The sequence below is a fragment of the Delphinus delphis genome, chromosome 3, assembly GCF_949987515.2.
Source record: "Delphinus delphis chromosome 3, mDelDel1.2, whole genome shotgun sequence".
Lineage (NCBI taxonomy): Eukaryota > Metazoa > Chordata > Mammalia > Artiodactyla > Delphinidae > Delphinus > Delphinus delphis.
In genome coordinates, this window is record NC_082685.1 from 11,546,559 (window position 1) to 11,571,335 (window position 24,777).

The 24,777-nt window shown below is 40.7% G+C and overlaps 1 protein-coding gene across 1 annotated transcript; it reads right to left on the reverse strand.

Annotated features, from left to right (window-relative positions):
• Nucleotides 1-5,477: 5,477 nt before the first annotated feature.
• On the reverse strand, nucleotides 5,478-23,397 carry LOC132422864 (zinc finger protein 709-like). The gene is made up of 4 exons (XM_060007953.1): nucleotides 23,271-23,397; nucleotides 9,549-9,675; nucleotides 9,289-9,349; nucleotides 5,478-8,907 (listed from the first exon to the last, which is right to left on the reverse strand). Exons 1-4 carry the CDS (start codon nucleotides 23,271-23,273, stop codon nucleotides 7,497-7,499), a joined length of 1,602 nt encoding a protein of 533 aa, XP_059863936.1. The 5' UTR covers nucleotides 23,274-23,397; the 3' UTR covers nucleotides 5,478-7,496.
• Between the last annotated feature and the right edge of the window lie 1,380 nt (nucleotides 23,398-24,777).

The window sequence follows — 24,777 nt, forward strand, 5'->3', positions numbered from 1 at the left end:
TAGAAGTAAGATTTGTCTAGGTAAACTTTTAGGTCATCTTCTGAGGGTTGTAGCTGAGGATCTTAAGAGAGGTACAAGGTTCACTGAATACTTTTTTCAAGAGCCCAGTGCTTTGTATTTTGAAAAAATGAGTTGATACTATCAGTATTTTCTAGAGTGCCTTGGTGAGTCCTTAGGTTTTGGCTTCAGCAGGTTATTTATAATAGAATGAATAATTTGTCTATATACAGTTTCTTAAATGGTCCCATCATAGCAAGTAGTCCAGCAGAGGGGGTAAGGGGCCCTACAGAGTCTATTTGCTGTCAGCTGTAGGGAACACTTCCTCAGCCTGGACAGTAGATGCATCAAGATTATATTAGCAGTGGTGCCTTTTCTTTTCTTTTATTGAAGTAGAGTTGATTTACAAGGCTGTGCCAATCTGCTGTACAGCAAAGTGTCAGCAGTGGTGACTTTTCCTACATCAGGTGCATTAGTCAGTCACTAAGCCATGGCAAAGGAGGGAAGTCCCTTGAATTTTTATTTATTTATTTATTTAATTTATTTATTTTTGGCTGCGTTGGGTCTTCACTGCTGCACAAAGGCTTTCTCTAGTTCTGGTGCATGGGCTTCTCCTTGTGGTGGCTTCTCTTATTGCGGAGCATGGGCTCTAGGTACGCGGGCTTCCATAGTTTTCACTCGCGGGCTCTAGGCGCGCAGGCTCAGTAGCTGTGGTGCACAGGTTTAGTTGCTCCGCGGCATGTGGAATCTTCCCCGACCAGGGATCGAACCCATGTCCCCTGCACTGGCGGGAGGACTCCTAACTGCTGCACCACTAGGGAAGTCCCGTCCCTTGAATCTTGCTTAAACTTTATGCTAGAGACCTCTAAATGGTTACTGATTACAGGAGCTCACAGGGCCAAGATTAATACCGTAAGATCTCAGGTGTAGGTCTGTGTCTCAGAAATATGAGTCAATTTGTCATCCTGAACAATGAAATGAGCCTCTGCAGACTGAGGCAGTATGTGTAGCGTAAGCAGTGACCTTGATTTGTACTTAGTTATTTGAGGTGATATAGTCCCAGAGTTCTTTTGCTCAAAAGGGTGACCTTGGATAAGTTGTTGCTATTGGATGGATGAGACAGCTAGATCATTGTCAATGGCCAAAGAATCTGTAATAATGTGCAGATGAGTTTGATTCTTGGCCAGGGAATTCTCTAGTGCTAGTGCAATGGCCTGGAGCTTGACTAATCCATCTGATGCTTGGGTCCAGTTTTTGATCACAGGTGCCTCTTTGATCTAAAGACAGAACACAGCATCTCTGTAGTAGACTCCATCAGATTTGGTGGCAGCACAATGTCCATAAAAATATGAACTCCATGGTAACTCATGTGCTTCTGACTGATTCTCAAAGACACCAATATATCTAGAAAGGTGACATCTTCCAGAATGGATTACATCAATCAGAGGACAGGGGAACACACATCCTCTTCAGGTGGGATTATGTTGGAGGTGCCAATTTTGGCTCTGTTTTGTAAGTATCAGTTTATGTTCAGTGAAGAGGCTTCTGGTTAGAAAGCGTGAGGGGTCCTGCATTTATGACCCAAGGACAAGTGAAAAGCTGACTTTGGAGGATCAACTCCGTTTACAAAAAGACTCTGTCAGTTGCTAGTAGTGGCTTCTGTACTTGTGTGCAGCACTGGCTGAGAATAGTTTCTGGTACAAGAATGCCTTTGGCAATTTAAATCCACCATGGGTGATTTAAAGACTCTTAGATGCATAACAGGAGGCTGCAAAAGCCTCTATGGTAAAGGAGTGTGGGGAGGGAGACAGGAATGAACTGTTAAGTTTGAAAAATACTAGAGCCATTTATTTCCCAACTGTAAGTGTTTGTGAACAAGTAAGCAAGCATATCTGATAAACATGCGATGCCTGTGGTCTCTGTGGCTGATGGAATGTGCCCATGACATGGGTTCTGCCAATTGCTTCTGTCACCCTCGCAACTCACAGCCCCAGGTATTGTCTCAGATAAATTTTCCAGAGTGGAATACGCATGGATTTCTAAAGATGTTTCCAAGTAAGCAGGCACAAGTAGGCTTGAGTTGGGAAACAATGATCTGGAAACGGTCTATGGATGGCCAAGGAAGGAAATCATGCTGGTTTACACGAATGAGGATGTCCCCAGGCAGATCCCACTTGGGACACACCTTTATGTTTCAGAACCACAGTATTTCCAAAGATCTGTCTGAGGAATCTGACTTACTCAAAGATAGATGTGGGAGCCCTCTCTCTTCACTCTTAGTTATGTGATGAGGTGATGAGAGGAGGATGGGTGCAGCCCTAGTGGGTGTTAAGACAGGGTTGTAAGAAAGGCCTGTTGTGGCCCATGTCCTTCTTCCCCAGCCCTTCAATTCTTCCTGGAAGGATCCCAGAATGGTGGGGAAAAAGGCTGAACACATAATCAAAGTTCAGGAGAGTTTAACCATCTCCTAGCATATGAAGGCATTTGTGTTATTCATTTCCTCCCTCCCTCCCATCTATCAATCTATCTATTTTACATATCACAGCTATTACTTTTTAAAAATTGAGGTATAGTTGATTTGCAACGCCGTGCCAATCTCTGCTGTACAGCAAAGTGACCCAGTTATACACATATAGACATTCTTTTCCATCATGGTTTATCACAGGATATTGAATATAGTTAGGACCTTGTTGTTTATCCATTCTAAATGTAATAGTTTGCCATCTGCGAACCCCAAACTCCCGGTCCATCCTCACAGCTATTACTTTTGTCTCCTACTCTTACACAACACATGCTGGAAGTCTAAGCATATGGAAATGAAACCTCTGAATAGCAAAATGGGCCAATGGATCACTGATACACAAGACTTCCAACCACTCCTGCAATAAAAAGACATTGGAAAATTTCTCATTTCTCCTTTTATACTAAATTAGGATATTACCCAAAATAATACCCCCTCTCTACAGCTCACCTCAATTATTCCTTGGATGACTGCCTCTAAACATCCACAGCTTTTTTTCATGTTTCCACTCTGAAACCACAGCAGACTTGCACAGTTATCACTCTACTCATAGGATAAAGTCAGGATGGGCTAGAACAGTGCAGATGAATGTGTTTCCCTAAATGGGAGGAACTCCATGATTTAATGGGGTAAACATTGTGTTGCTTAGTGTGTAAAGGAACAAAATGAAAATGCCAAATACTGTAACATTTTAGAAAATGTAAAGGTAAATGAAAATTCCCTCAAATGACGTGGCCCAAATCAATAGGAAGTCCCAAGATCCAGGTGACAATGTCCAAACTCATGAGCACATATTCTATAAACAAAATGTTTAACAGTTGCAAAAACAAAGATGAACCATGTCTGTATCTTTATCTTTATGGGGAATCTTTACTGTGAATCACAGGAATACAGGATTTCTATACTGGTGCAATCTATTTAATTACACAGCCAAGCAGTTCCTGAAAGAGTGTTTAAGATGTATTATATGGTAGAAATTCAGTGATCAATAATGACATCATCATTCACTGAGGCACCTACCCTCAGAGAAAAGATATATACACACCGCAGGTTCCCTATTTTCTCACATTATTGCCTTACATTCCATCAAAGCCCTTATTTCCATCTATAAACCAAAGCTTTACCATATCTCTTTTCCCACAAAAATATAAGCACCAGGAATGCAAGAACCTGTTTGTCTCATGCTGCTGTATCCAAATCCTACAGTGCCTTGATTATTTGTGCTAAATGGGGTATACTGACTCTAAAGTGCATGGCAATGAGGGATGTTGAAACATTAGCATTAAGAGTATAGTCGACCCAGCAATCCCACTACTGCACATATACCCTGAGAAAACCATAATTCAAAAAGACTCATGTACCACAATGTTCATTGCAGCTCTATTTACAATAGCCAGGATATGGAAGCAACCTAAGTGTCCATCAACAGATGAATGGATAAAGAAGATGTGGCACACATATACAATGGAATATTACTCAGCCATAAAAAGAAACGAAATTGAGTTATTTGTAGTGAGGTGGATGGACCTAGAGTCTGTCATACAGAGTGAAGTAAGTCAGAAAGAGAAAAACAAATACCGTATGCTAACACATATATATGGAATCTAAGAAAAAAAAAAAAAGGTCATGAGGAACCTAGGGGAAAGACGGGAATAAAGACGCAGACCTACTAGAGAATGGACTTGAGGATATGGGGAGGGGGAAGGGTAAGCTGGGACTAAGTGAGAGAGTGGCATGGACATATATATGCTACCAAATGTAAAATAAATAGCTAGTGGGAAGCAGCCACATAGCACAGGGAGATCAGGTTGGTGGTTTGTGACCACCTAGAGGGGTGGGATAGGGAGGGTGGGAGAGAGGGAGATGCAAGAGGGAAGAGATGTGGGGATATATGTATAGGTATAACTGATTCACTTTGTTATAAAGCAGAAACTAACACACCATTGTAAAGCAATTATACTCCAATAAAGATGTTAAAAAAAAAAGAGTATAGTCTCTGAGAAAAAAAGGCTTGATTGCAACAGTGGTCCTGTCTTTCTCTCTTGCTAGGTATGTGTTCTCTCACAAATTACCTAAATTTACAAAGTTGAGTCATAAATGAGATATTAAAAGAGACTTGAACTTTATAGTAAAGGGTGTCTAATACACTGTAGGAAGTACACCAGTGTTTGGATAACAAGTAGGAAACGAAAAGCTGTTCCAGAGGACAGGGAACTGGCCTGCATTCTTTGCAAGGCCAAGTCTTTTCCTGGTGAAGAGAAAAATGTCACACACCACCTCCATCAAAGGTATTCGTTGACTATGATGGACCAAGACAAAAATTAGGGTATTTTGTAACCATATCTCTAAAATTGATAAAAGATAAAGCTCCAAATAATAAAAATGACCAGTATAGCCCTCTTCTTTCTAATGTAACTGGGGCTTCTTACGAATTAAGTTTAGCTCCACTACACTGTTTTTGCCTTCTAGAAAACAAGGATTATGATAACCAACGAAAGAATAAAGTTACCCTCCTCACGGCATCCAATACAGAAAAACGTCTTGCTTTCTTGGGTAGAAGTCAAATCCTCTAAAGCCAAACTCCTATAAGAAGAAGTCCTTCTGAGCATCCTGTACTATTATACCTCACATCACTTAATGGTTTGTGCTCATTCTTATTAGAATTCATTACATTCCTCTCTTTGACTACAAGTGCAATCCTGTAGGTCACTGACAAGAGGGCGCTTAAAAAAAAAACATGATTTAAGTATCTGGTACTAAGAATAAATGAGAAATTAATTTCATAATAAATATCGTAACTACAAAAGAATAAAAAGTAAAATTTGCCTGAGGAAAACATACCTGAACTGTATGTACATAAAATTGACTTAAAATATAAATGATTAAGTGAAAGAAAATTGCAAAGTTTATCTGAAAATACATAATTATAAGGGTATATTTTAATATATCCTGTCAGGAAATGAAATGCACAATAATATTTGTTAGCATTGGACAGCTTAGAAAACAGTTAATAATATATTTCCATGAAAGAACTATAGAAGCATTCCTGTAACAAAAAAATATACATAGTTTAATCACATACAATCAAACAAAATTGAAAACACTGAGGTATTACATTGAGCTCCAAGAAACAAGAAAAACTCAGTCTCCTGACAGGAGAAAGGTTCTTATTCTCACATGGAAAGACCAAGTGAAGGCAGCCAGTGAACACTGCAGTAGAGAAAAAACTCCCATGTCATTCTTTTTGATTACACCATTGCAGATGTCATGGTGAATCAGGAAAACATACTCACTAGGACTGTTAACAGTACAAGGTGTTTCCTACACAAATCAGACCTTATATGGATATAATCTAGAGAAGAGGGGAATCAAAGAATACTCCCAATCACGACAATCTGATTAGTTTCCTGGTGGACAAGAGACCCTGGAGAAGCTGGATTTTTGATGTGGATCTTGGGAAGACATCAGTTGAAACCAGAGCTCTCAGAAAAATTGATATCATACAGTTATTTGTGGTTTTGAGGATACTCTTGACTGGAAGGGCAAAAAATATGGAAAATGGGCTGGAAGATGGTATACCTGAAGCTCCTGTGCATCTGTCTCTCTATATGTAAAATCTGACTACTGCCTTCCTCACTTCTGCCTTCCAAATCTCATGCAAGTCAGATGGATTCTAACAAGGAACCACAAAAGGGATGAGTTCTGGAAAATCTAGTTCCTAACATTACCTACAGGGGGAATAACTCCAGCTCTAGATTTTGTTGTCCTATCAGGCCTCTCTTCTTAATTCAAAGTCTATTCACCAAATTATAGTCAGAAGGAAGGACATAAAGCAAAGACCCAAATATGAAAATAATAATTCACATGGAAACTATATTCTTTTATAAGTGAGGCATACATAAATATTTATTCAACTGTTTATTAGTATGGAAGACGGAAAAAGGCTCTTATACTCTTCACCCCCAAAAAGGAGCTTTGTCGGTAAGAAAGATAAATATATATTCTGGACTAGGATATCCAAGAACTGCCACAAGGCCATTAGGAAAATCCAAATACCAAACTGTCATTTTTCAGTGGCCCCTTAACACAGAACAAATAAAACATTATAAAACAATGTTAACCTAATTGCATTATTAGAAATATGCTTCAATTCACCTATGATCCAACAGGTTTCAAACAGGAAAGAGAAAATATTATTAACTGATTTAAAGAAAAAGCACTACCTATTAATCTTATGTACTGCTGTGGAAACATATGACTTATAAAATCATCTCACCTTGTATTCATTTCTGAGAGTAATTACTAGAAATCCACCATCCAATGGTGCACTCTAAGAAAAGAGGCTTGATAAAGACAACATATTTACAACTTTAATAACAACTCTTTCCTATTTTCTGGAATGTTATACATAGATTAGTTTCCGTCAAGCTTTCTCATGTTACTTACATTTATATTCTTTTTCACATGTAAAGATGTGGGCTCACTGAAATCTTTCCCAGGCTGTTTAACTCAAGAGTTTTTGTCCAGTGAGTCCTTTCATCCTTTCAGAACTGGGATGACAAGGCTTTCCAACATTCTTTACACTTATATGGTGTCTCTCCAGTGTGTGTTCTCACACGTCTTCAAATGGTTTGTGACAAATGAAGGGTTTACCACATTCCCTCCACTCTGATCTTTTGCACATCTTCAAAAAAAAAAAACTCTGATAACATCTGAAGGCTTTTCCACATTCCTTACAGTCACAGGGTTTCTCTTCACTATGAGCTCTTTTGCGCGTTTCTAATGAAGTGTAATCTCTGCAGGATTTACCACACTGCTTACAAGGTTTCTCTTCTATGGGAGTCCTTTCATGTGTTTTCAAGCTTTGAAAATATCTGAAGGCTTTCCCGTCTTGTTTACACTGACAGGCTTTCTCTCCAGTGTGGCTTCTTTCATGTTTTCAAAGTGAAGTTGATCAACTAAAGGCTTTTCCATATTCCTATTCACAGAATTTCTTCTCAGTATGAACTCTTTTGTGCTTTTGGAAGGAAGTGTAATATCTGAAAGCTCTACCACATTGTTCACATTCATAGGGTTTCTCTCCAGTGTGCAGTCTCATGTGTACTCTTAAGGTCTGGTGATGGGAGAGGGCTTTCCCACATTCCTTGCATTCATAGGGTTTCTCTCCAGTATGAGTTCTTCCATGTGACTGTAAGGAATTGTAATAACTGAAGGCTTTACCACATTGTTCACATTCGAAGGGTTTCCCTCCAGTATGAATTTGTTTGTGTTTGTGAAAGGAAGGGTAATATCTGAAGGCTTTACCACATTGTTTACATTCATAGGGTTTCTCTCCAGTGTGCAGTCTCATGTGTATTTTTAAGGTTTGGTGATGGGAGAGGGCCTTCCCACATTCCTTGCATTCATAGGGTTTCTCTCCAGTATGAGTTCTTCTGTGTGATTGTAAGGAATTATAGTAACTGAAGGCTTTACCACATTGTTTACATTCATAGGGTTTCTCTCCAGTGTGAATCCTTTGATGTATTCGAAAAGAACTAGGAGAAATGAAGGCTCTCTCACATTCCTTACATTTATAAGGTCCATCTCCAGTGTGAGTGATCATGTGTGCTCGAAGGCTTGAGAGACCTCTGAAGGCTCTCCCACATTCCTTACATTCATAAGGCTTTTCCCCAGTATGAATTCTTTCATGTTTTCGAAAAGAACTGGGACAACTGAAGGCTTTACCACACTGCTTACATTCATAGGGTTTCTCTCCTGTATGAGTCCTTTCATGTGTTCGAAAAGTATGATAATATCTAAGGAATTTCCCACATTGTTTACACTGATAGGGTTTCTCTTCACTGTGAGTTGTTTCATGTGTTCGCAATGAAGAGGAACAATTAAAAGCTTTCCCGCATTCCTTACATGTATATGGAGCATCTCCAGTGTGTGTTACCATGTGTCTTCGAAACGCTGTGCTCCACATGAAAGCTTCCCCACATTCCTTACATTCATAGGGTTTTTCTCCTGTGTGAATCCTTTCATGTGTTTGAAAGGATGCGCGGGAATGGAACGCTTTTCCACATTCCTTACATTTATATTTTTTCTCTCGATTGTGATTTTTTTCATGCGTCTCCAAAAACTGGAGATAGCTAAAGGCTTTACCACATTCCTTACATTTATATGGCTTCTCTCCATGTTTCTGATACTCATATGGTTTACGTACAGTGTGACAGCTCATGTGTCTCTTAAGGGATGAATGACGCGTAAAGATTTTTCCACATATACTGCATTCACGTGGTTTCACTCCAGTAGTTTTCTTTTTCAGATTGAGATTTGGAATAAGGCTGAAGTTTTCTCCACATTGACTACCCTCTTTACTTTCACAGAGTCTCTCTACCACATGACTTCTGTAAAAAACAAGGAGTATATTATCAATGAGGTCTTTATTAACAATTTTATACTCAATAGTAGGATATTTGAAGTACATTTTTATCACTTATAGCAATAGTGTAGGTTTTATGCCTTGTCTGAATTGTTTCAAGTTAAATATAAGAAATGCTCTTGCAATCATCAAAACAGTGACATTTATATAGAGTTTATCTATAGTGTTGAACTATTTTGCAAACACTGAACATCTATGTCATATAAGAAAGTAATTTTGGTGAAAATTTTCTAAGAATAACTAAATTTGGAGCATGCATTATTTCTTTTATTTCCTTCTTTTAAAACTACATAACATAACAGGATATTCACATAAGGCACTATTTTATATTGTGAGTGTGACTTACCTTAGTTTTCTCCCCTGGTTTTTGTACTGATCTTCAATGTCATGATCTTCCCATTTTTCTCCTAAATTGCAGACCAAGAAAAATGATTCCAAGATATTAGAAGTTATAGAAAAACTATCTAAGTCCATTGTTGGCTGTGACCATGCCTAGTTTATTTAGCAACATCCTGCATTTCCACATTCAACATCTTGGAACAATGTTAATGAGCAAGAGACATGTGTTCTCTAATTGACAAAGTAAAGGTAAGTTGTCATCCTCACCTACTGAGGCCAGGTTCCTCAACGTTTCCCGCATCACATCTCTGTAGAGTTTCTTCTGTGAAGGATCCAGTAAAGCCCACTCCTCCAGGGTGAAGCTCACAGCCACATCCTCAAAGGTCACTGAGTCCTAAAACATCCCAGATATGTGTATAGTAGGATGTGTGAGACTAACAGAACTGGACATCTGTACACCATTTATACGAAGGTTATGTATGATTCTGTCATCTCCAAACATTTATTCTATGACTTGGTCATCAGAAACTTACTCTCTGTCCACACTTCCTAATAAGTTTAACAGCATCGTGAAAACATGCAAATTATTTACACAGTTTTATTGTGATTTCGTCACATCTTATTTCTCTCTAATTGCAGGGTCCACAGCATGTTGGGAAATGACAGAAATGCTACACACATGAAACAAATATCATTTTAAGATCATGGATTCCTCGTGAGGAAAACTCTTTCCTTGCCCTTCTTATTACCCACCATTTACAGCACACCATGAACCAAAGGGTCAAATCTGCATAAGATTTTACTAAATAAAAACATAGTGAAAACTAAAAGCTTTTACTTCTATTCCTATCACCAAACATGAGAATCCAGAACACCTGTAGAAATCCAGCTTTTAATAAGGTCCAGCTGGCTATTTCGTCCCTAAGTACTCCAGGCCTTTAGAAGTAGTGTGGTATGATGTAGCTGGTGGAATGAAAATATCCTTGTCAGGAAGTATTGCTTTTAACTTGTGTAATACTTACCACAGGCTCAGTTTTCCCTTTCTCTCTCTGGTTTGATGGACTAGAAAGTTATTTGGAACTTAGAGTTCAGATACTAGGAAGAAGATGTCACAACTTAGACCACAAAGTCCCTATACTTGTGCACCTTGGGGCTGCTTAGAGGCACACAAAGTGCAGTAGTATGCCAGAAGAGCTCTTTATGGCAGAACCAGAACACTGGGCCCTGTGCCTTGTTGACCTTGAGGAACAGCTGCAGACTACAAGTGTGTTCACTGAAAATCACAATGGATTCATGGCTAATTTGCCCATAAAATATATGAAGGATTCAGCAGTGCTTTCCTCCAAACAACTCTAAAATCTCCATTTTCAAACAGCAGGAAGAAGTGTTTCCCGACCAGCCATTCTAGAGGTTCTTCTCCCAATTTCTCTAATTCCCAAGCTCCTTTCTGGTCTACAGAAGTATGATGGCTTGACCACTGAGCATACGAATTCCTTAGTTGATGACACCACATACTACCAATAGTGAATGAAAGGGTTTACTTCCATAATTGAGGTCTCTGGGGAAAGTAAGGCATACTTCTCCAGCTGCCATGAAATGGCTTGAGAGAGAAACAAAAGGTGCCTGGACTTTTTTTTTTTAATTGAGGTTAGGGGGTGGGTTTAGGTGAGGGTTCACACACAAGAACAGGATCTTATGAGGATTGACTGTTTTGCTACTGCCAAAGGAAGGAGCACCAAGGCACTCTTATCACTTTGTATAGATGTGGGTCAAAGAGAAATGAGGGGGGATGAGACTTTAAGGTTATCAGCAGCCAGTCATCAAAAACCGGAGTCAGAGAACTCTGGTTTCTCGTTTTGGATGCCATCATTCCCAACCACATAGAAAAAAGTGAAAACACTTGAAATCAGCAACTCTTCTTAGTTCCATCAGAGCTCTGAAGTCACAGGAAACCACTGGTTTCAAAATTGGGAAACAGAAAATAAAGATACAAAGCCTATACTGAAAACAATCTATTTCACCAGAAGCTAGTTCAAAGACAAAAAAGAGCAAACAATGCAGAACACAATATCCATGAACTGTAGGACAATGACAGAATGTTTAAAATACACACAATGGAAATACCTGAAGGAAAAGAAAGACAGAAAGGAACAGAAGAAATAAGTGAAATAATAATAATAGATTTTTTTCAAAAATTAATCATTGATGGCAAACCACAGATCCAGGAAGCTCAGAGAACACAAAATGAAAATGCTGAAAAATGTACACCCACGATGCAGTGGTTAAGAATCTGCCTGCCAGTGCAGGGGACACGGGTTCAAGCCCTGGTCCAGGAAGATCCCATATGCTGCGGAGCAACTAAGCCCATGCACCACAACTACTGAAGCCTGAGCGCCTAGAGCCCGTGCTCTGCAACTAGAGAAGCCACTGCAATGAGAAGCCCACGCACCGCAACAAAGAGTAGCCCCCACTCGCCACAGCTAGAGAAAGCCCACACAGAGCAACAAAGACCCAATGCAGCAAAAAAATAAATAAAATTAATTTAAAAAAAAGCACACCCAAGTATATCATATGCAAACTGAAGAAAAAGAATATATTGAAAAGAGCTAGCAGAAGAAACACCTTAGTGAGCTGAGAAAAAAAGATTAAAAAATTTTTTTATTTTATTGAAGTATAGTTGATTTACAATGTTGTGTTTTTTTTTAAAGACTAGTCCTTTGTTTTATAAATTTATTTATTTATTTTTTCTGTGTTGGGTCGTCATTTCTGTGCGAGGGCTTTCTCTAGTTGTGGCAAGCGGGGGCCACTCTTCATCGTGGTGCGTGGGCCTCTCACTATCATAGCCTCTCTTGTTGTGGAGCACAGGCTCCAGACAAGAAGGCTCAGTAGTTGTGGCTCACGGGCCTAGTTGCTCCGCGGCATGTGGGATCCTTCCCAGACCAGGGCTCGAACCCGTGTCCCCTGCATTAGCAGGCAGATTCTCAACCACTGTGCCACCAGGGAAGCCCAATGTTGTGGTTTAAAATATATATATATATATTTATTATTTATTTTATTTATTTACTTATTTAGGCTGCACCGGGTTTTAGCTGTGGCATGCATGATCTAGTTCCCTGACAAGGGATCAAACCCGAGACACCTGCATTGGGAGCTCACAGTCTTACCCACTGGACCACCAGGGAAGTCCCTACAATGTTGTGTTAATTTCTGCTGTACAGCAAAGTGAATCAGTTATACATATATATTCTTTTTCATATTCCTTTCCATTATGGTTTATTACAGGATATTGACTATAGTTCTGTGCTATACAGTAGGACCTTGTTGTTTATCCATTCTATATATAATAGTTTGCATCTGCTAATCCCAAACTCCCAATCCATCCGTCCCCCACTCCCTCTTGGTAGCACTAGTCTGTTCTCTATATCTGTGAGTCTGTTTCTGTTTCGTAGATAAGTTCATTTGTGTCATATTTTAGGTTCCACATATAAGTGATATCATATGGTATTTGTCTTTCTCGTTCTGACTTACTTCACTGAGTATGATAATCTTTAGGTCCATCCATGTTGCTGCACATGGCATTATTTTATTCTTTTTTATGACTGAGTAGTATTTCTGTTTGTTTTTTGGTATGTGTGTGTGTATATATATATATGTATGTATGTGTATATATATATATATATATATATATATATATATATATACCAATCTTCTTCATTCATCTATTGATGGACATTTAGATTGTGAATAGTGGCCTGGCTATTGTGAATAGTGCTGCTATGAACATAGGGGTGCATGTATCTTTTCTAATTATAGTTTTGTCTATATGTCCAGGACTGGGATTGCTGGCTCATATGGCAACTCTATTTTTAGTTTTTTAAGGAACCTCCATACTGTTTTCCATAGTGGCTGTATCAATTTACATTCCCACCAACAGTGTAGGAGGGTTCCCTTTTCTCCACACCCTTTCCAGCATTTGTTATTTGTAGACTCTTTAATGATGGCCATTCTGACCAGTGTCAGGTGGTACCTAATTGTAGTTTTGATTTGCATAGAGAAAAAAAGACTTGAATTAAATCAGACTTGTTTTCAGAAACAACACAAGGAAGAAGAGAGTGGAGTGAAATACTGTATAGGCAGGCGTACTTCATTTCATTGTGCTTCACTGTATTGTACTTTGCAGATTTTGTGTATTTTACATATTAAAAGTTTGTGGCAACCCTACATTGCCAGATGATAGTTAACACTTTTTAGCAATAAAGTTTTAAAATTGAGCTATGTAGATTGTTTTTTAGATATAATGCTATTGCATACTTAATAGGCTACAATATAGTATAAACATAACTTTTATATACACTGGGAAACCAAAAATAAGTGTGACTCACTTTATTGTGGTGGTCCTGAACAGAAGCCCCAATCTCTGACGTATCCCTGTATTTAAAGTTTTGGGGAAAAAAAAAAACACTCTCTTGGGACTTCCCTGGTGGTGCAGTGGTTAAGAATCTGCCTGCCAATGCAGGGGACATGGGTTTGAGCCCTGGTCCGGGAGGATCCCATATGCCATGGAGCGACTAAGCCCATGCACCACAACTACTGAGCCTGCGCTCTAGAGCCCGCGAGCCACAATTACTGGGCCCGTGTGCCACAACTAATGAAGCCTGCACATCTAGAGCCCATGCTCCACAACAAGAGAGGCCACTGCAATGAGAAACCTGTGCACCACAACGAGGGGTAGCCCCTACTTGCTGCAACTAGAGAAGCCCACACGCAGCAACGAAGACCCAACATAGTGAACAATAAATAAATAAAATAAATAAATTTTAAAAAAGAAAGAATAAAGTATGGTTCTTTAAAAAAAAGACCCAAAACTCTTAGTTTTCAAATCCCAAAGCTAGTCCTTTGAAAATATTAATTTAATAAAATTGATAAACATCTAATCAAGACAACTGAGAAAAGAAGAAAAACGGAAATTACTAAATCAGAAATAAAAGGAGGAGGAAATAACCATGAAAAAAGATTTGACAACATCCAACATCCATTTATGATAACAAACTAGAAATTGAGCGGAAGGCTCTCTTCTTAAAAAAGAACAACTACACAACACCTGTAGGTAAGATCATACTGAGTCGTGAGACGCTGGATGCTTTACTGTTAAGAGGGGAATAGGGCAAGGAAGTTTCCTTTCACTGCTCCTATTAAACAATGTACTGGAAGCCCTAGCCAATGCAGTAAGGTAAGAAAAAGAAATAAAAGGTATACATAGTGGGAAACAACAAATAAAACTTTGTTCCTTATGATACAATTGTTTATGCAAAACATCTGATAGCATCCACAACAACAGAGATAACCCCTGGAATTAGTAACAGTGTATAGCAAGGTTGAAGGATACACAAGTCAATTGGTTTCCTATAGACCCAAGCAAATACAGTCAATTGATCTTTGACAAAGGAGTAAAGGCAATTCAACAGAAAAAGTAAAGTCTTTTCAACAGTGCTATAAATAATGGATATTCACATAGAAACACACATGAGCATAAACAAAATGAAAGTCGACACACACCTTACACCTTTCACAAAAATTAACTTAAAACAAATCATATATCTAAATGTAAAATGAAAAAGCAAAAACATTCTAGAAGATAACATATGAGAAACTACAGGTGACCTTGGTTTCGGTAATAAATTTTTCAATAAGACACACACACAAAAATCCCCAAGAGAAAAAATGCTAAGTTTCACTTCATTAAAATGAAAAACTCCCGTTCTGGAAAAAGTGTTTAGAGAATGAAAAGGCAAGTCACACACCAGGAGAAAATCCTTTGTAAAACACTTATCTGATAAATGACTGATACCCAAAACAACTAAAGAACTCTTAAAGCACAACAATAAGATTACAGATACTCCAAATAAAAATGGGCAAAAGATGTGAACAGACAAGTCACCAAAGAAAGACAGATGGAAAATAAGGAATTTGAAAACATGCTCAACATACATCACTGGGGGATTACAAATAAAACAATGAGCTATCACTACATACTTATTAAACGCCAAAAATTTTGAAACACTCAGAACACCAGCCATTGGTGAAGACGTGAAGCTATAGATAATCCTTATTCATTGTTGGTGGGAATGAAATTTGATATGCCTGTATTGGAAGACAGAATTTTCTGTCAAAACTAAATACACTCTTACTTCTCATACTAAGATCCAACAATCACACTTGTTGGTATTGACCTAAATGAGTTGAACTCACGATCTCACATTTTCACAAAACCCTACATATGAATGTTTGTAGGAACTTTATTCATACTTGGCAAGGGTTAAGAGTTAAGCAAGATATCTTTCAAGAGTCAAACGGATAAATCAGTGGTATATCCTTACAATGAAACACTGTTCAGTGATAAAAGGAAATGAGGTATCAAGCCATGAAAACACATGGAGGAACCTTAAAAGTATACTGCTAAGTGAAAGAAGCCAATCTCACAAGGCCACACACTGTATGATTCCAAGTGAATAACACTCTGGAAAAGACAAAACTATGGGCCAGTAATAAAAAGACCTCAGGCTGTGAAGGATTTGAGGGTTGGAGGGAGGGATGAATGAATAGGTGGGGCATAAAAGATGTTTAGGGAAGTGAAACTACTGTATGTGATACAGAAATGAAGGACACAGGTCATTAAACATTTGCCAAACCCACAGATCTTATAATGCAGAGTCAATGCTAATGTAAACCATGCAATTTACTGTATCAGTGTTTGCTGAGCAATTTTAACAAATGTACCAGTTAAACAAGAAGTAAAAAATAGTGCAAACTGTGGATGCAGAGGGGTTATGCGGAAATTCTCTATACTTTCTGTAAACCTAAAACTACCCTAAAACAACTGAAGTGTATTAGAAAAAAAAAGATGAAGACAAACGAATTACAATTCACCCCTGATTTGACTGACTGATGACTGAAACAGGACACCTTTCATTCAACTGACTTGAACTTATTCAATAAGGCAGTATGGTGCTCCATGAGCCTGAGACCAGTAAGAGAGGTAAAACTTCCACTGAATGCCATGTTGAAGAGAACTGCACTGCATATTCTGAGAAGAGCCATGGTTACTATCAATAGTGTCTAGAACTCCAACATGGATGAGGATTGTTCTGGCAAGACCGTGTGTTCTGGACCTAGGGCATGTTAGACGAGATTTACCTTGATTTATATTTTTGGTATCTCTTGAGTTCAAAGGTTCCTAAAATTCTTCTACCACAAAGGGGCAACTCTTAGACAATCGTCCAAAAGTCTGTGAATACAAGTAGATGAGGCCAGTTTTGGTCAGTAGTAAGACGACTGCCTGATGTTTGGTTTGTGTGACCCTGGGGTTTGGTCATTCATCAGGGATATCACAATTAAGGGATGAAGAGCAGCAACTCTCCACAGAGCTCATCATGTAGGAATGCATATTGTCATCCTTAAAGTCTGTGCACTCCCAAAAGCTGTGCATTCCGTCAATCCCAGGGAAGCCTCCATCTGGGGAAGTGGTGACCTTTTCCAACACCAAAGCAACTTTCAAGGGACTGAATAGGGAAGAGGCCACCCTCCTGCAGGAGGCATAGGCCAGGACAAGTTTGACTCCATCATGTCACATGGAGGTGTTGGTAGGCATGCCGACCCGATGGGGTGCTATTTCCAAGGTTAAAGGCATAATGGGCAGCTCAGCAGAGGATCGCATGCTCAGCACTTGTGAGAGCCTCTATTTTCAACAGAGCCCGGTACATGGTGATAATTGAAGTTCTAAGGCAGTTCCTTGCACCAGAAGCCTATAGATAACTTAAGGCCATCATGGGTAATTCCAGGAGGCATTAGCCTCTATACTGAGGGAGACTCCAAAGGAACTAACAGGAATGCCTGTTGTATGGCCATTTAAACATAGTCCAGAGTCTTCTGTAGTAGAGTTGCCCTCAAGGTAGGGGCCAATTTCCAAGTAATAGTAAAAATGGGCTCAAGTAAAATTCATAAATAAGGAATATGCTGTCTCCCTAACACCAAAAGAACCTACTAGATCTTGTAGGTGCTGAGAGGGATTACAGATATTTCTTCACATTGTCAGGGAGGGAAAAGCTGTCTAATTACCAAAAAACATTCAGAAACTTAACCAAGGGCCTCACATATGTGTGGGGTCAATGGCCCATACACTTTTCGCAAGCTCCTTTTTTCAGTAATTTTATGTTCTGAATGAATGAGAAATGAATGTCCTCAGAGGAGGATGTCGTTAGCGTGATGTCATACCTGTGCTCCTGGAACAAAGTGCATGCAGTTCAGATCTTCCTGCAGAGACTGTGGGATGGCCAAGCTGCTGAGGTTCCCTGAGGGTAACCAGGTAAACGTGTATCATGTCCCTCCAGAGGTGAAGGCAACTGCAGCTGAGAGGGTGTTGAAATAGGCACTGTACGGAACAGACTTATCAAATCTGTGAGAGCAGGGTATTTACCAGCCACTGATTGGATGGAGTAAGTAATTTCCACAATGTTGGAGACTAGGAATAGGGGCTAATCTGATGCAACCACAACTCGGGTTGCTGTAATCCACTATGAGGTGTCATTCATCCTTTCCAGGTTTAAGGGCAGACCAAATAAGGCTATTAAAGAAGAAAATTGGCAATAAACACTTCTCCCTAAATACATTTCTTATAATGGTTTTCAATAATTCAAGGCCTTGTTTAATTTAAATCAGGCCATATTAACTAATTTAACTGATAGTTAAGGTCTCTCTCTGGGTCTCATTTTGTCTAGCCAATTTGGAAGTAGAAGACAATTTAATTTTACTTAATGAACCATGGGTTCAGAGCTTTCCTGCTCACTATGGGATATTTTGGGACAATGGGCGATATGACTATGAGAAATTTAGGCAACATGAGAGTTCTGCTGCTGAAGGCAAATTATACCTATTTGTCCTTTATATTATATTCAGTAATTCTTCCTAAGATGATGAGGTAAATTGTTTAAACTTAGTGGGATCCCCAGGTATACCTGTAATTTGAAACCTAGTTTGATTAATTACATGAAGTTTTGTGAATTAGTGTAGTACAGGAGATGTTAATATTAAATCAAACCCATATTATAGAGGACCAAAAGCTAAGCAGGCCAGGCCCCTTCCATCTTTTGCTATGCAAATTTTTTAGCATAATCGCAAATTATGCAAAAATGCAAATTTTTTTCACAGTTGAGTGAAACTGTGTTCCTTCATTTCAGTACCTTTCTTCTTTTGTTCCCTCCCTCCAGTTCTTCCTTGTTTTGCATCTTAGGTCACTGGATATACTCTGGGGGAGAGGGTGTCCTCTCTTCTCTTGTATTGATAATTTTTTTCCTCCAGAGAGCCTCACCACAGTGCCATCAGGGTCAGAGGCCTCCTTCATGATAACTGGTTACTTTATAGAAATTAAGCACCCTGGGCTTCCCTGGTGGCGCAGTGGTTGGGAGTCCACCTGCCGATGCAGGGGATGCGGATTCGTGCCCCGGTCTGGGAGGATCCCACGTGCCGCGGAGCGGCTGGGCCCGTGAGCTGTGGCCGCTGAGCTTGCGCTTCCGGAGCCTGTGCTCCGCGGCCCGCGTACCGCAAATAAAAAAAAAAGAAATTAAGCACCCTAGGCTTAAATTGTTTTAAATTAATCCCTTTGCTGTGCCACAGTGAGGCTATGGGTTTTGTCCACCATAACTCAGAGGGTCAGGATCTTTGTTGCAGTAGAGGCAGGGGCAGCAGCAGCAGAGGTACTTAAGGGGCCTGGTGAGCCCTCTGGTATTAGGAGCGGACTCAGCCTGGCACCTACTGGCTACCTTTACCCTCTCTTCTCTTTCTCTCTGGAATAATTGTTCTTTTTGGAGTGACCACCCAAGGGGCTCACCTCATTCACAGGGTATAATCATCCGAGTACTCCCCAAAGATCACCCCCCGCCCCAAGGTCTGGGTGAACCCAGCCTCAGTCACACCTCCACTCCAAACACAAATAGGTTCCATCCACGCCATGGACTCAGGACCACTATTAGGAGGGCCCCAGGGCTCCTGCTCCCAAAAGACAAGGAATTACCAAAACTGCCTCTGTATATAGAGCCCAGGCTTGGTGGATCAGCAACGCCACACAGGGCAGCACAGCGCACAGGAGGAGACCCCAGCAAACAGCAGCCCACAGGGCAGGAGCCTCCAGGCTTTCTTATCAGCCTGTCCTGATAAGAAGCACTAGGGGAAAAGGGAGAGGTGAGGCTTAACTTTCAGTAGTCAAACATCAAATATGTGGATCCTGACTACTCATTATAAGAACAAACCCAGGGCTTCCCTGGTGGCGCAGCGGTTGAGAGTCCACCTGCCGATGCAGGGGACACGGGTTTGTGCCCCGCTCTGGGAAGATCCCACATGCCGCGGAGCGGCTAGGCCCGTGAGCCATGGCCGCTGAACCTGCGCGTCCGGAGCCTGTTGCCCCCGCAACGGGAGAGGCCACAACAGTGGGAGGCCCGAAAAGAACAAACCCAGGTAAGAGAAACACGCATTCGCACTAGCTTCTTTTTATATAAAGAAACATTAACAGGATGATCAAGAAGTAATCAAAAACTGGTATTTTGAGAGTGGGTGGAGTAAGAGTACAGGAGTGGAGGAGGATATGTAGGTAGGGAGTCTTCTTAAGTTTCTTATTTTAGGAATATTTTTTAACCCTCATGTGCATCATTTATTTAAAATCAGGAGAGAAATTGATATGCGTCATATTTTCCCATGCTTAATCATTATTTTAAATTAATTTTTGTTTTTTAAAATTAATTTTAACTTTTCTACATAGGAAACCACTCCAAGATTTAATCCTTTAAATGCTAACAGATATAAAACTGCACACCGTCAAAGATTTACAAATCCCCTTCTAACTGAAAGGACAAGAACATTATAGTTTGTCCCTCCACTACATTTCACGCTGGGGATATTTTCAGGAATGAGTGGCATAATGAAAAATATTAGGGGTTTGCAATTAAACCCTGAAATGGACTAGGAATTTAAAAGATGTATATAAGCTTTAAGGTGTTTTCTTCATATCAACAGAAATATAATATCATATATTATATCTTCATATCAACAGAAATTATAATTTTTTCCTCACATCCATTAAAATAAGACTTTATTTGCTTTAGGAATAGCATGACCTTTTTAAATGTCAAAGTTCCCTAGGGACAGGAGAGCATTACACTAAATGAAATAAGTCAGAGAAAGATAAATACTTAATAACTGTAAATGGAGTATAACCTTTAAAAATTGTATAATAAATAAATAAATTTTTTAATGGAAAAAGCACCTGAGCACTTAAATACACCCATCTCATGTTGAAGTTCTTTTGTCTAAATGGAACAAAATTCTAATTGGTTCCACAATTTTCTTGCTTTACTCACATTGTATCTCTCAATCAACTTACACACTAAAAGCCCCAAAGCTAATGGAAACTAGAGTCAAAGAACTGCAATCTTCAGTTGAGAAAGAAATCCAAAGAAAGAAACACATATTTGAAATGACTGTGTGATTTTGAGGATTCCAGTATTTATGTGAAAAATTTAACAATTTTTGCAAAGTACTTGGAAATTGATATTGGCTTATTAAACCTCCTTAAGGTAGAATTTTAAAGCTTTGTACGCATTGGAACTCTACCTGGTTTTGGACCAACCCCAGAACAAAACAGAGCCACCTCTTACACACACACACACACACACACACACACACACACACACACACACACACACGACTGCAATAAACTTGGAGAACTTGCATGAGGGAACTCACCTTAAAAGGAGAAATTGTATAGTTTTTAAAATTGTATAAAATAAAATCGTTTGCTCTGCTATAAACCACCATTAAAAATCACAGTGTTTCAATTTGGTACTCAAATACCATTTTTGGATTAAAAATTGTCACGGAAGTAATAAATGATTCCAACAACAACAACAACGAAAGAAACACAAATACTGGAATCAACACAGATAAGCAGCCTTCTAGCTACAGTTCAGAAGAAAAACCCACTTTCAGAAAGATGACCAAATTCCCAGACTTGGGGTCTAAGATATAACCCCTAGAGTGGGTTAGTCGCTGGAGAAGGAGGGTAGGGACAGCTGAGGAGCCACATGAATGAATTCTGGGAGCTCACACGCCCTCCCTCGTCCTGTAAGCATGGAAGTGCTACCTACACTAGGTTCTAGTCTCGCAAGTGAGGAAACTCTCAGCCTCATTCAGTTTAAGATTCTGACCCAAATTTATAAACCCTTTGTCCACAAGACAGAGGATGTGATCGTAACAGACTCTCTCAATGTGCACAAATTACACTGAGTGCACCTACACTGTGGATGTACAACTCAAACATGACGTCTAGAAATGTCTAGGCCTATGGAACCACAACTACAACCTCAGAAAGGGAATCAATCCCACCTCCTTGCAGGTGCACTCCCAGCTTTCCAGGGCTCTGTAGCTTCTCTCAGCATAAGTCTCCTACTGTGATGGGTGTAAGCAGGTAGGACACCTGCAGGGGAGGCTCCCCAGGAAGAACAACTGGGCCTGCAAGTCCTTCTCTTTACAGGCTCAGGGAAGCGTGGATCACTGACTATAGGCCTCTGCTCTGCACTGGAGTTGCTTTGGAACATGGTTGATGTTTTAACTGACACAAACCTGGTGTTTGAACAATCCAGCAAAATAATTTAAACCCATCGTTTATGTGGAAAGGAGATAAGAAAATTGTAAGCCACTGTTACTAGTTCAACCAGAAAACACAAAATACCTACACGTTTCAGAAGAAAAGATGTCAGTTAATGATTATTTCCAAAGCAAGAAACTGGTTTGAAAATAATTAATCGCACTTGAACACTTGGTCTGCAAGTCTCAGCAGACACCACACAATCTGAGAATTTCATTTGAAATCACCCAAAAGTAAAGAATAGTCCTCAGAAACTTACTACACATGCTTGGGGAAAGAAAAAAAGCAAAACAAGAATTTGTAAATGGAATGTAATCCTGGAATATTTTATTTTTTCTGAGATTCACCACTTCTGCTTCTTTGGAAATATTTTATACTACTGTCTTTGAAGCTGTATTGATTAAACACATTTTATCTGATTGAAAAACGATGCTTAAATACATGAATAAATCTTTTAAAGGTGACAATCTCAGGGAGGTCCAACGCTGACAGCACATATCACCCAGGAAAGTTTTAAAGAGGAACCTCCACCCATAGGATGTCTATGCCCAGGAATGAGGCTGGGAGGAGAGGCACAAGGATTTTGAACAACCTAATTCCAGGAGGTTATTCTTTGCTTTCTTCTCATGGAAAACACCCACAGACAAAAGTAAACTGAAAAAAAAGGGCCATCCAGGGCTCTGGGGGAAAATGATAAAGTTAAAATACTGGGTCTGTTTGAAAGGTACCACGGAGGACAAATAGTTGATAATGATGCTGTGAATCAGAGAAGGAAAGATGGCTTTGGGAATGTGGGGTGGATTGTGAAAATTTAGGGGTTTATTACCAGCCCTAGAAAGAGCTAGGCTGAGGGGACAGGGTCGTGGACTTGAGACTCTGCTACCCAAATAACTGGAAAACTCAAAGAGAAAACGGGTGCCCCCTGGGAGAAAGTAAGGACTAGGGACCCCCCAGACCACAGCTCCTCTCACGCACGAACCACGGAGACCGAGTCACGATGGTCCCCTGATGACCCTCCCGGTGGTCACCACACAATCTGGGGCGGACGTGGGGCTGCGGGGCCGGGGCCGAAGCCGCGGCTTGCAGTGACGGGACAGGACACCGGGGTCCCGGCTGCCGGCCCCGCCCCCACGCGGCAGGACGGGGGGGACCGAGGTCCGAGCGGCGCCACTCGCGTCCTCAAGACTCCGGAGTTGACAGCGGGGAGGCCCGGTACCATCACAGCTGGTTCGGATCAATTCCAACCAACGCCTCCTTCCCTCCCGCTCCAACTCCGCACCCGGGTAACCCACACTCACCATTTCTAGGTTTCCTGGGTCTCTCTGAATCCTTCCTACGACTCCCACGACCACCGCAGGTCACAGCGCGACAGACTCTGAGGTACTGCCACCTCCGTCATTGAAGGATAGGAAACCGGATCGCTAGCCTGGCCTGAGGGAGTGAAAACGCCCGAGCTAGAGCAGTGCGTCGCCCCACCCACCTGCCCAAGCGGCGCCCCTGATTGGACAGTTTGCAAGGCCGCATCCCCCAGTGCTTGAGTGACAGCTGGGCGGGAGGACGTGTGACTCTTGGAAACTAGCTTCCGCCCCGCCCCTGCCCCGACCCGTGCTGAGGGCAGCGGGTGGGGCGGAAACCTGACCCAGCCTGATTCCTTTGCGTTGAAACAGAACTTTTTCGCCCAGCTCTATATGAACACATGAGCGCAGGGAATTTCTGACTGAGTTTCCCAATGGAGCAACTAAGCACAGAGCATGAGGGTAGCCCAGGCAGGTGTATGACCAGGCCACCCAAGATGGCTGTTCTCTTGCTCTCTGTACATCCCCTGCTCTACCAGGCCCTGCTTCACCTACACCCTATTCACATGACTGATCCTCCCTCTTAATCTTAGAGCCTAATCAGTAAATGCTTAGGTACTTGCCCCTGGCTACTGATTGTTCTAATCTTCACATCAGACTATCTCCACTTTCATAGCTTATCAAAGGGGTGGTGAGGTTTCATGGTAACTGATGAGCCAATCTGAGGTCAGTTTCCTCCATTATTGGTAACTCCCACCCAACGAAGACCGTTCTGCCTGACATCTGCTGTCTACAGTGGGGTGCAGCTCCAGGGGCCTTCTGCTTCGGACATGTAAGATCCCCTATCCGTTAAACCATTGATTTCTCTACGGCTGATCCCGGGCTCTTTCTTTGGTCTTGAGACTGGGCAGTTAATGGGTTTGCAAACCTGCAGGGTGCAACCCAACACCTGGCCACACTGGAAAAGAGGGTCTTGTGTTCTCTAGGGGCCAAGGGTGTCGACCAAAAAAAAATTCACCACCTAAAAGTTGAGAGTTATGTTTTATTCGGCAGACATACTGAGGACTTCAAGCCTGGGAGGCAGCATTTTAAGCAACCCTGAGAAGATTGCTCTGAGGAGGTGAGGGGGTAGCTAGGATATATAGGAGTTTTGCAACAAAGGGCAGGTAGTAGGAACAAAAGATTACTGTTAATAAAAGAAAACTAGATATCTCAAGTTAAGGAATTTAGCACTTTTCTATCTATGGGAAGATGCAAGAGTGTGAACCCACTGAAATCATTCCTTTGATGTGTACCTCAGCTACAGTATCCTACGTTTTCACATCCTGAGTTTCTTCAGGGCTCACCACTGTTGGGAGTGGCTGCAGTCTGATGGCTGCTAGATGGCAGGTATTCTTTGTTTCCTTCCTGAGTTCCCGCAGGGTTCCCTGGCTCACTGCAGTTGCTGATAAATGTAACATCCTTTGTTTACTGACATGGCAGGCAGGCAGTATTTTATTTCTCAAGGGTT

What these genes read in the sequence shown, in the direction of transcription:
- LOC132422864 (XM_060007953.1), bottom strand. An exon ending in GAGGAACCTGGCCTCAGTAG is followed by an intron (nt 9,350 to 9,548) that starts GTGAGGATGACA and finishes TCTGCAATTTAG; the next exon opens with GAGAAAAATGGGAAGATCAT. An exon ending in AACCAGGGGAGAAAACTAAG is followed by an intron (nt 8,908 to 9,288) that starts GTAAGTCACACT and finishes TGTTTTTTACAG; the next exon opens with AAGTCATGTGGTAGAGAGAC.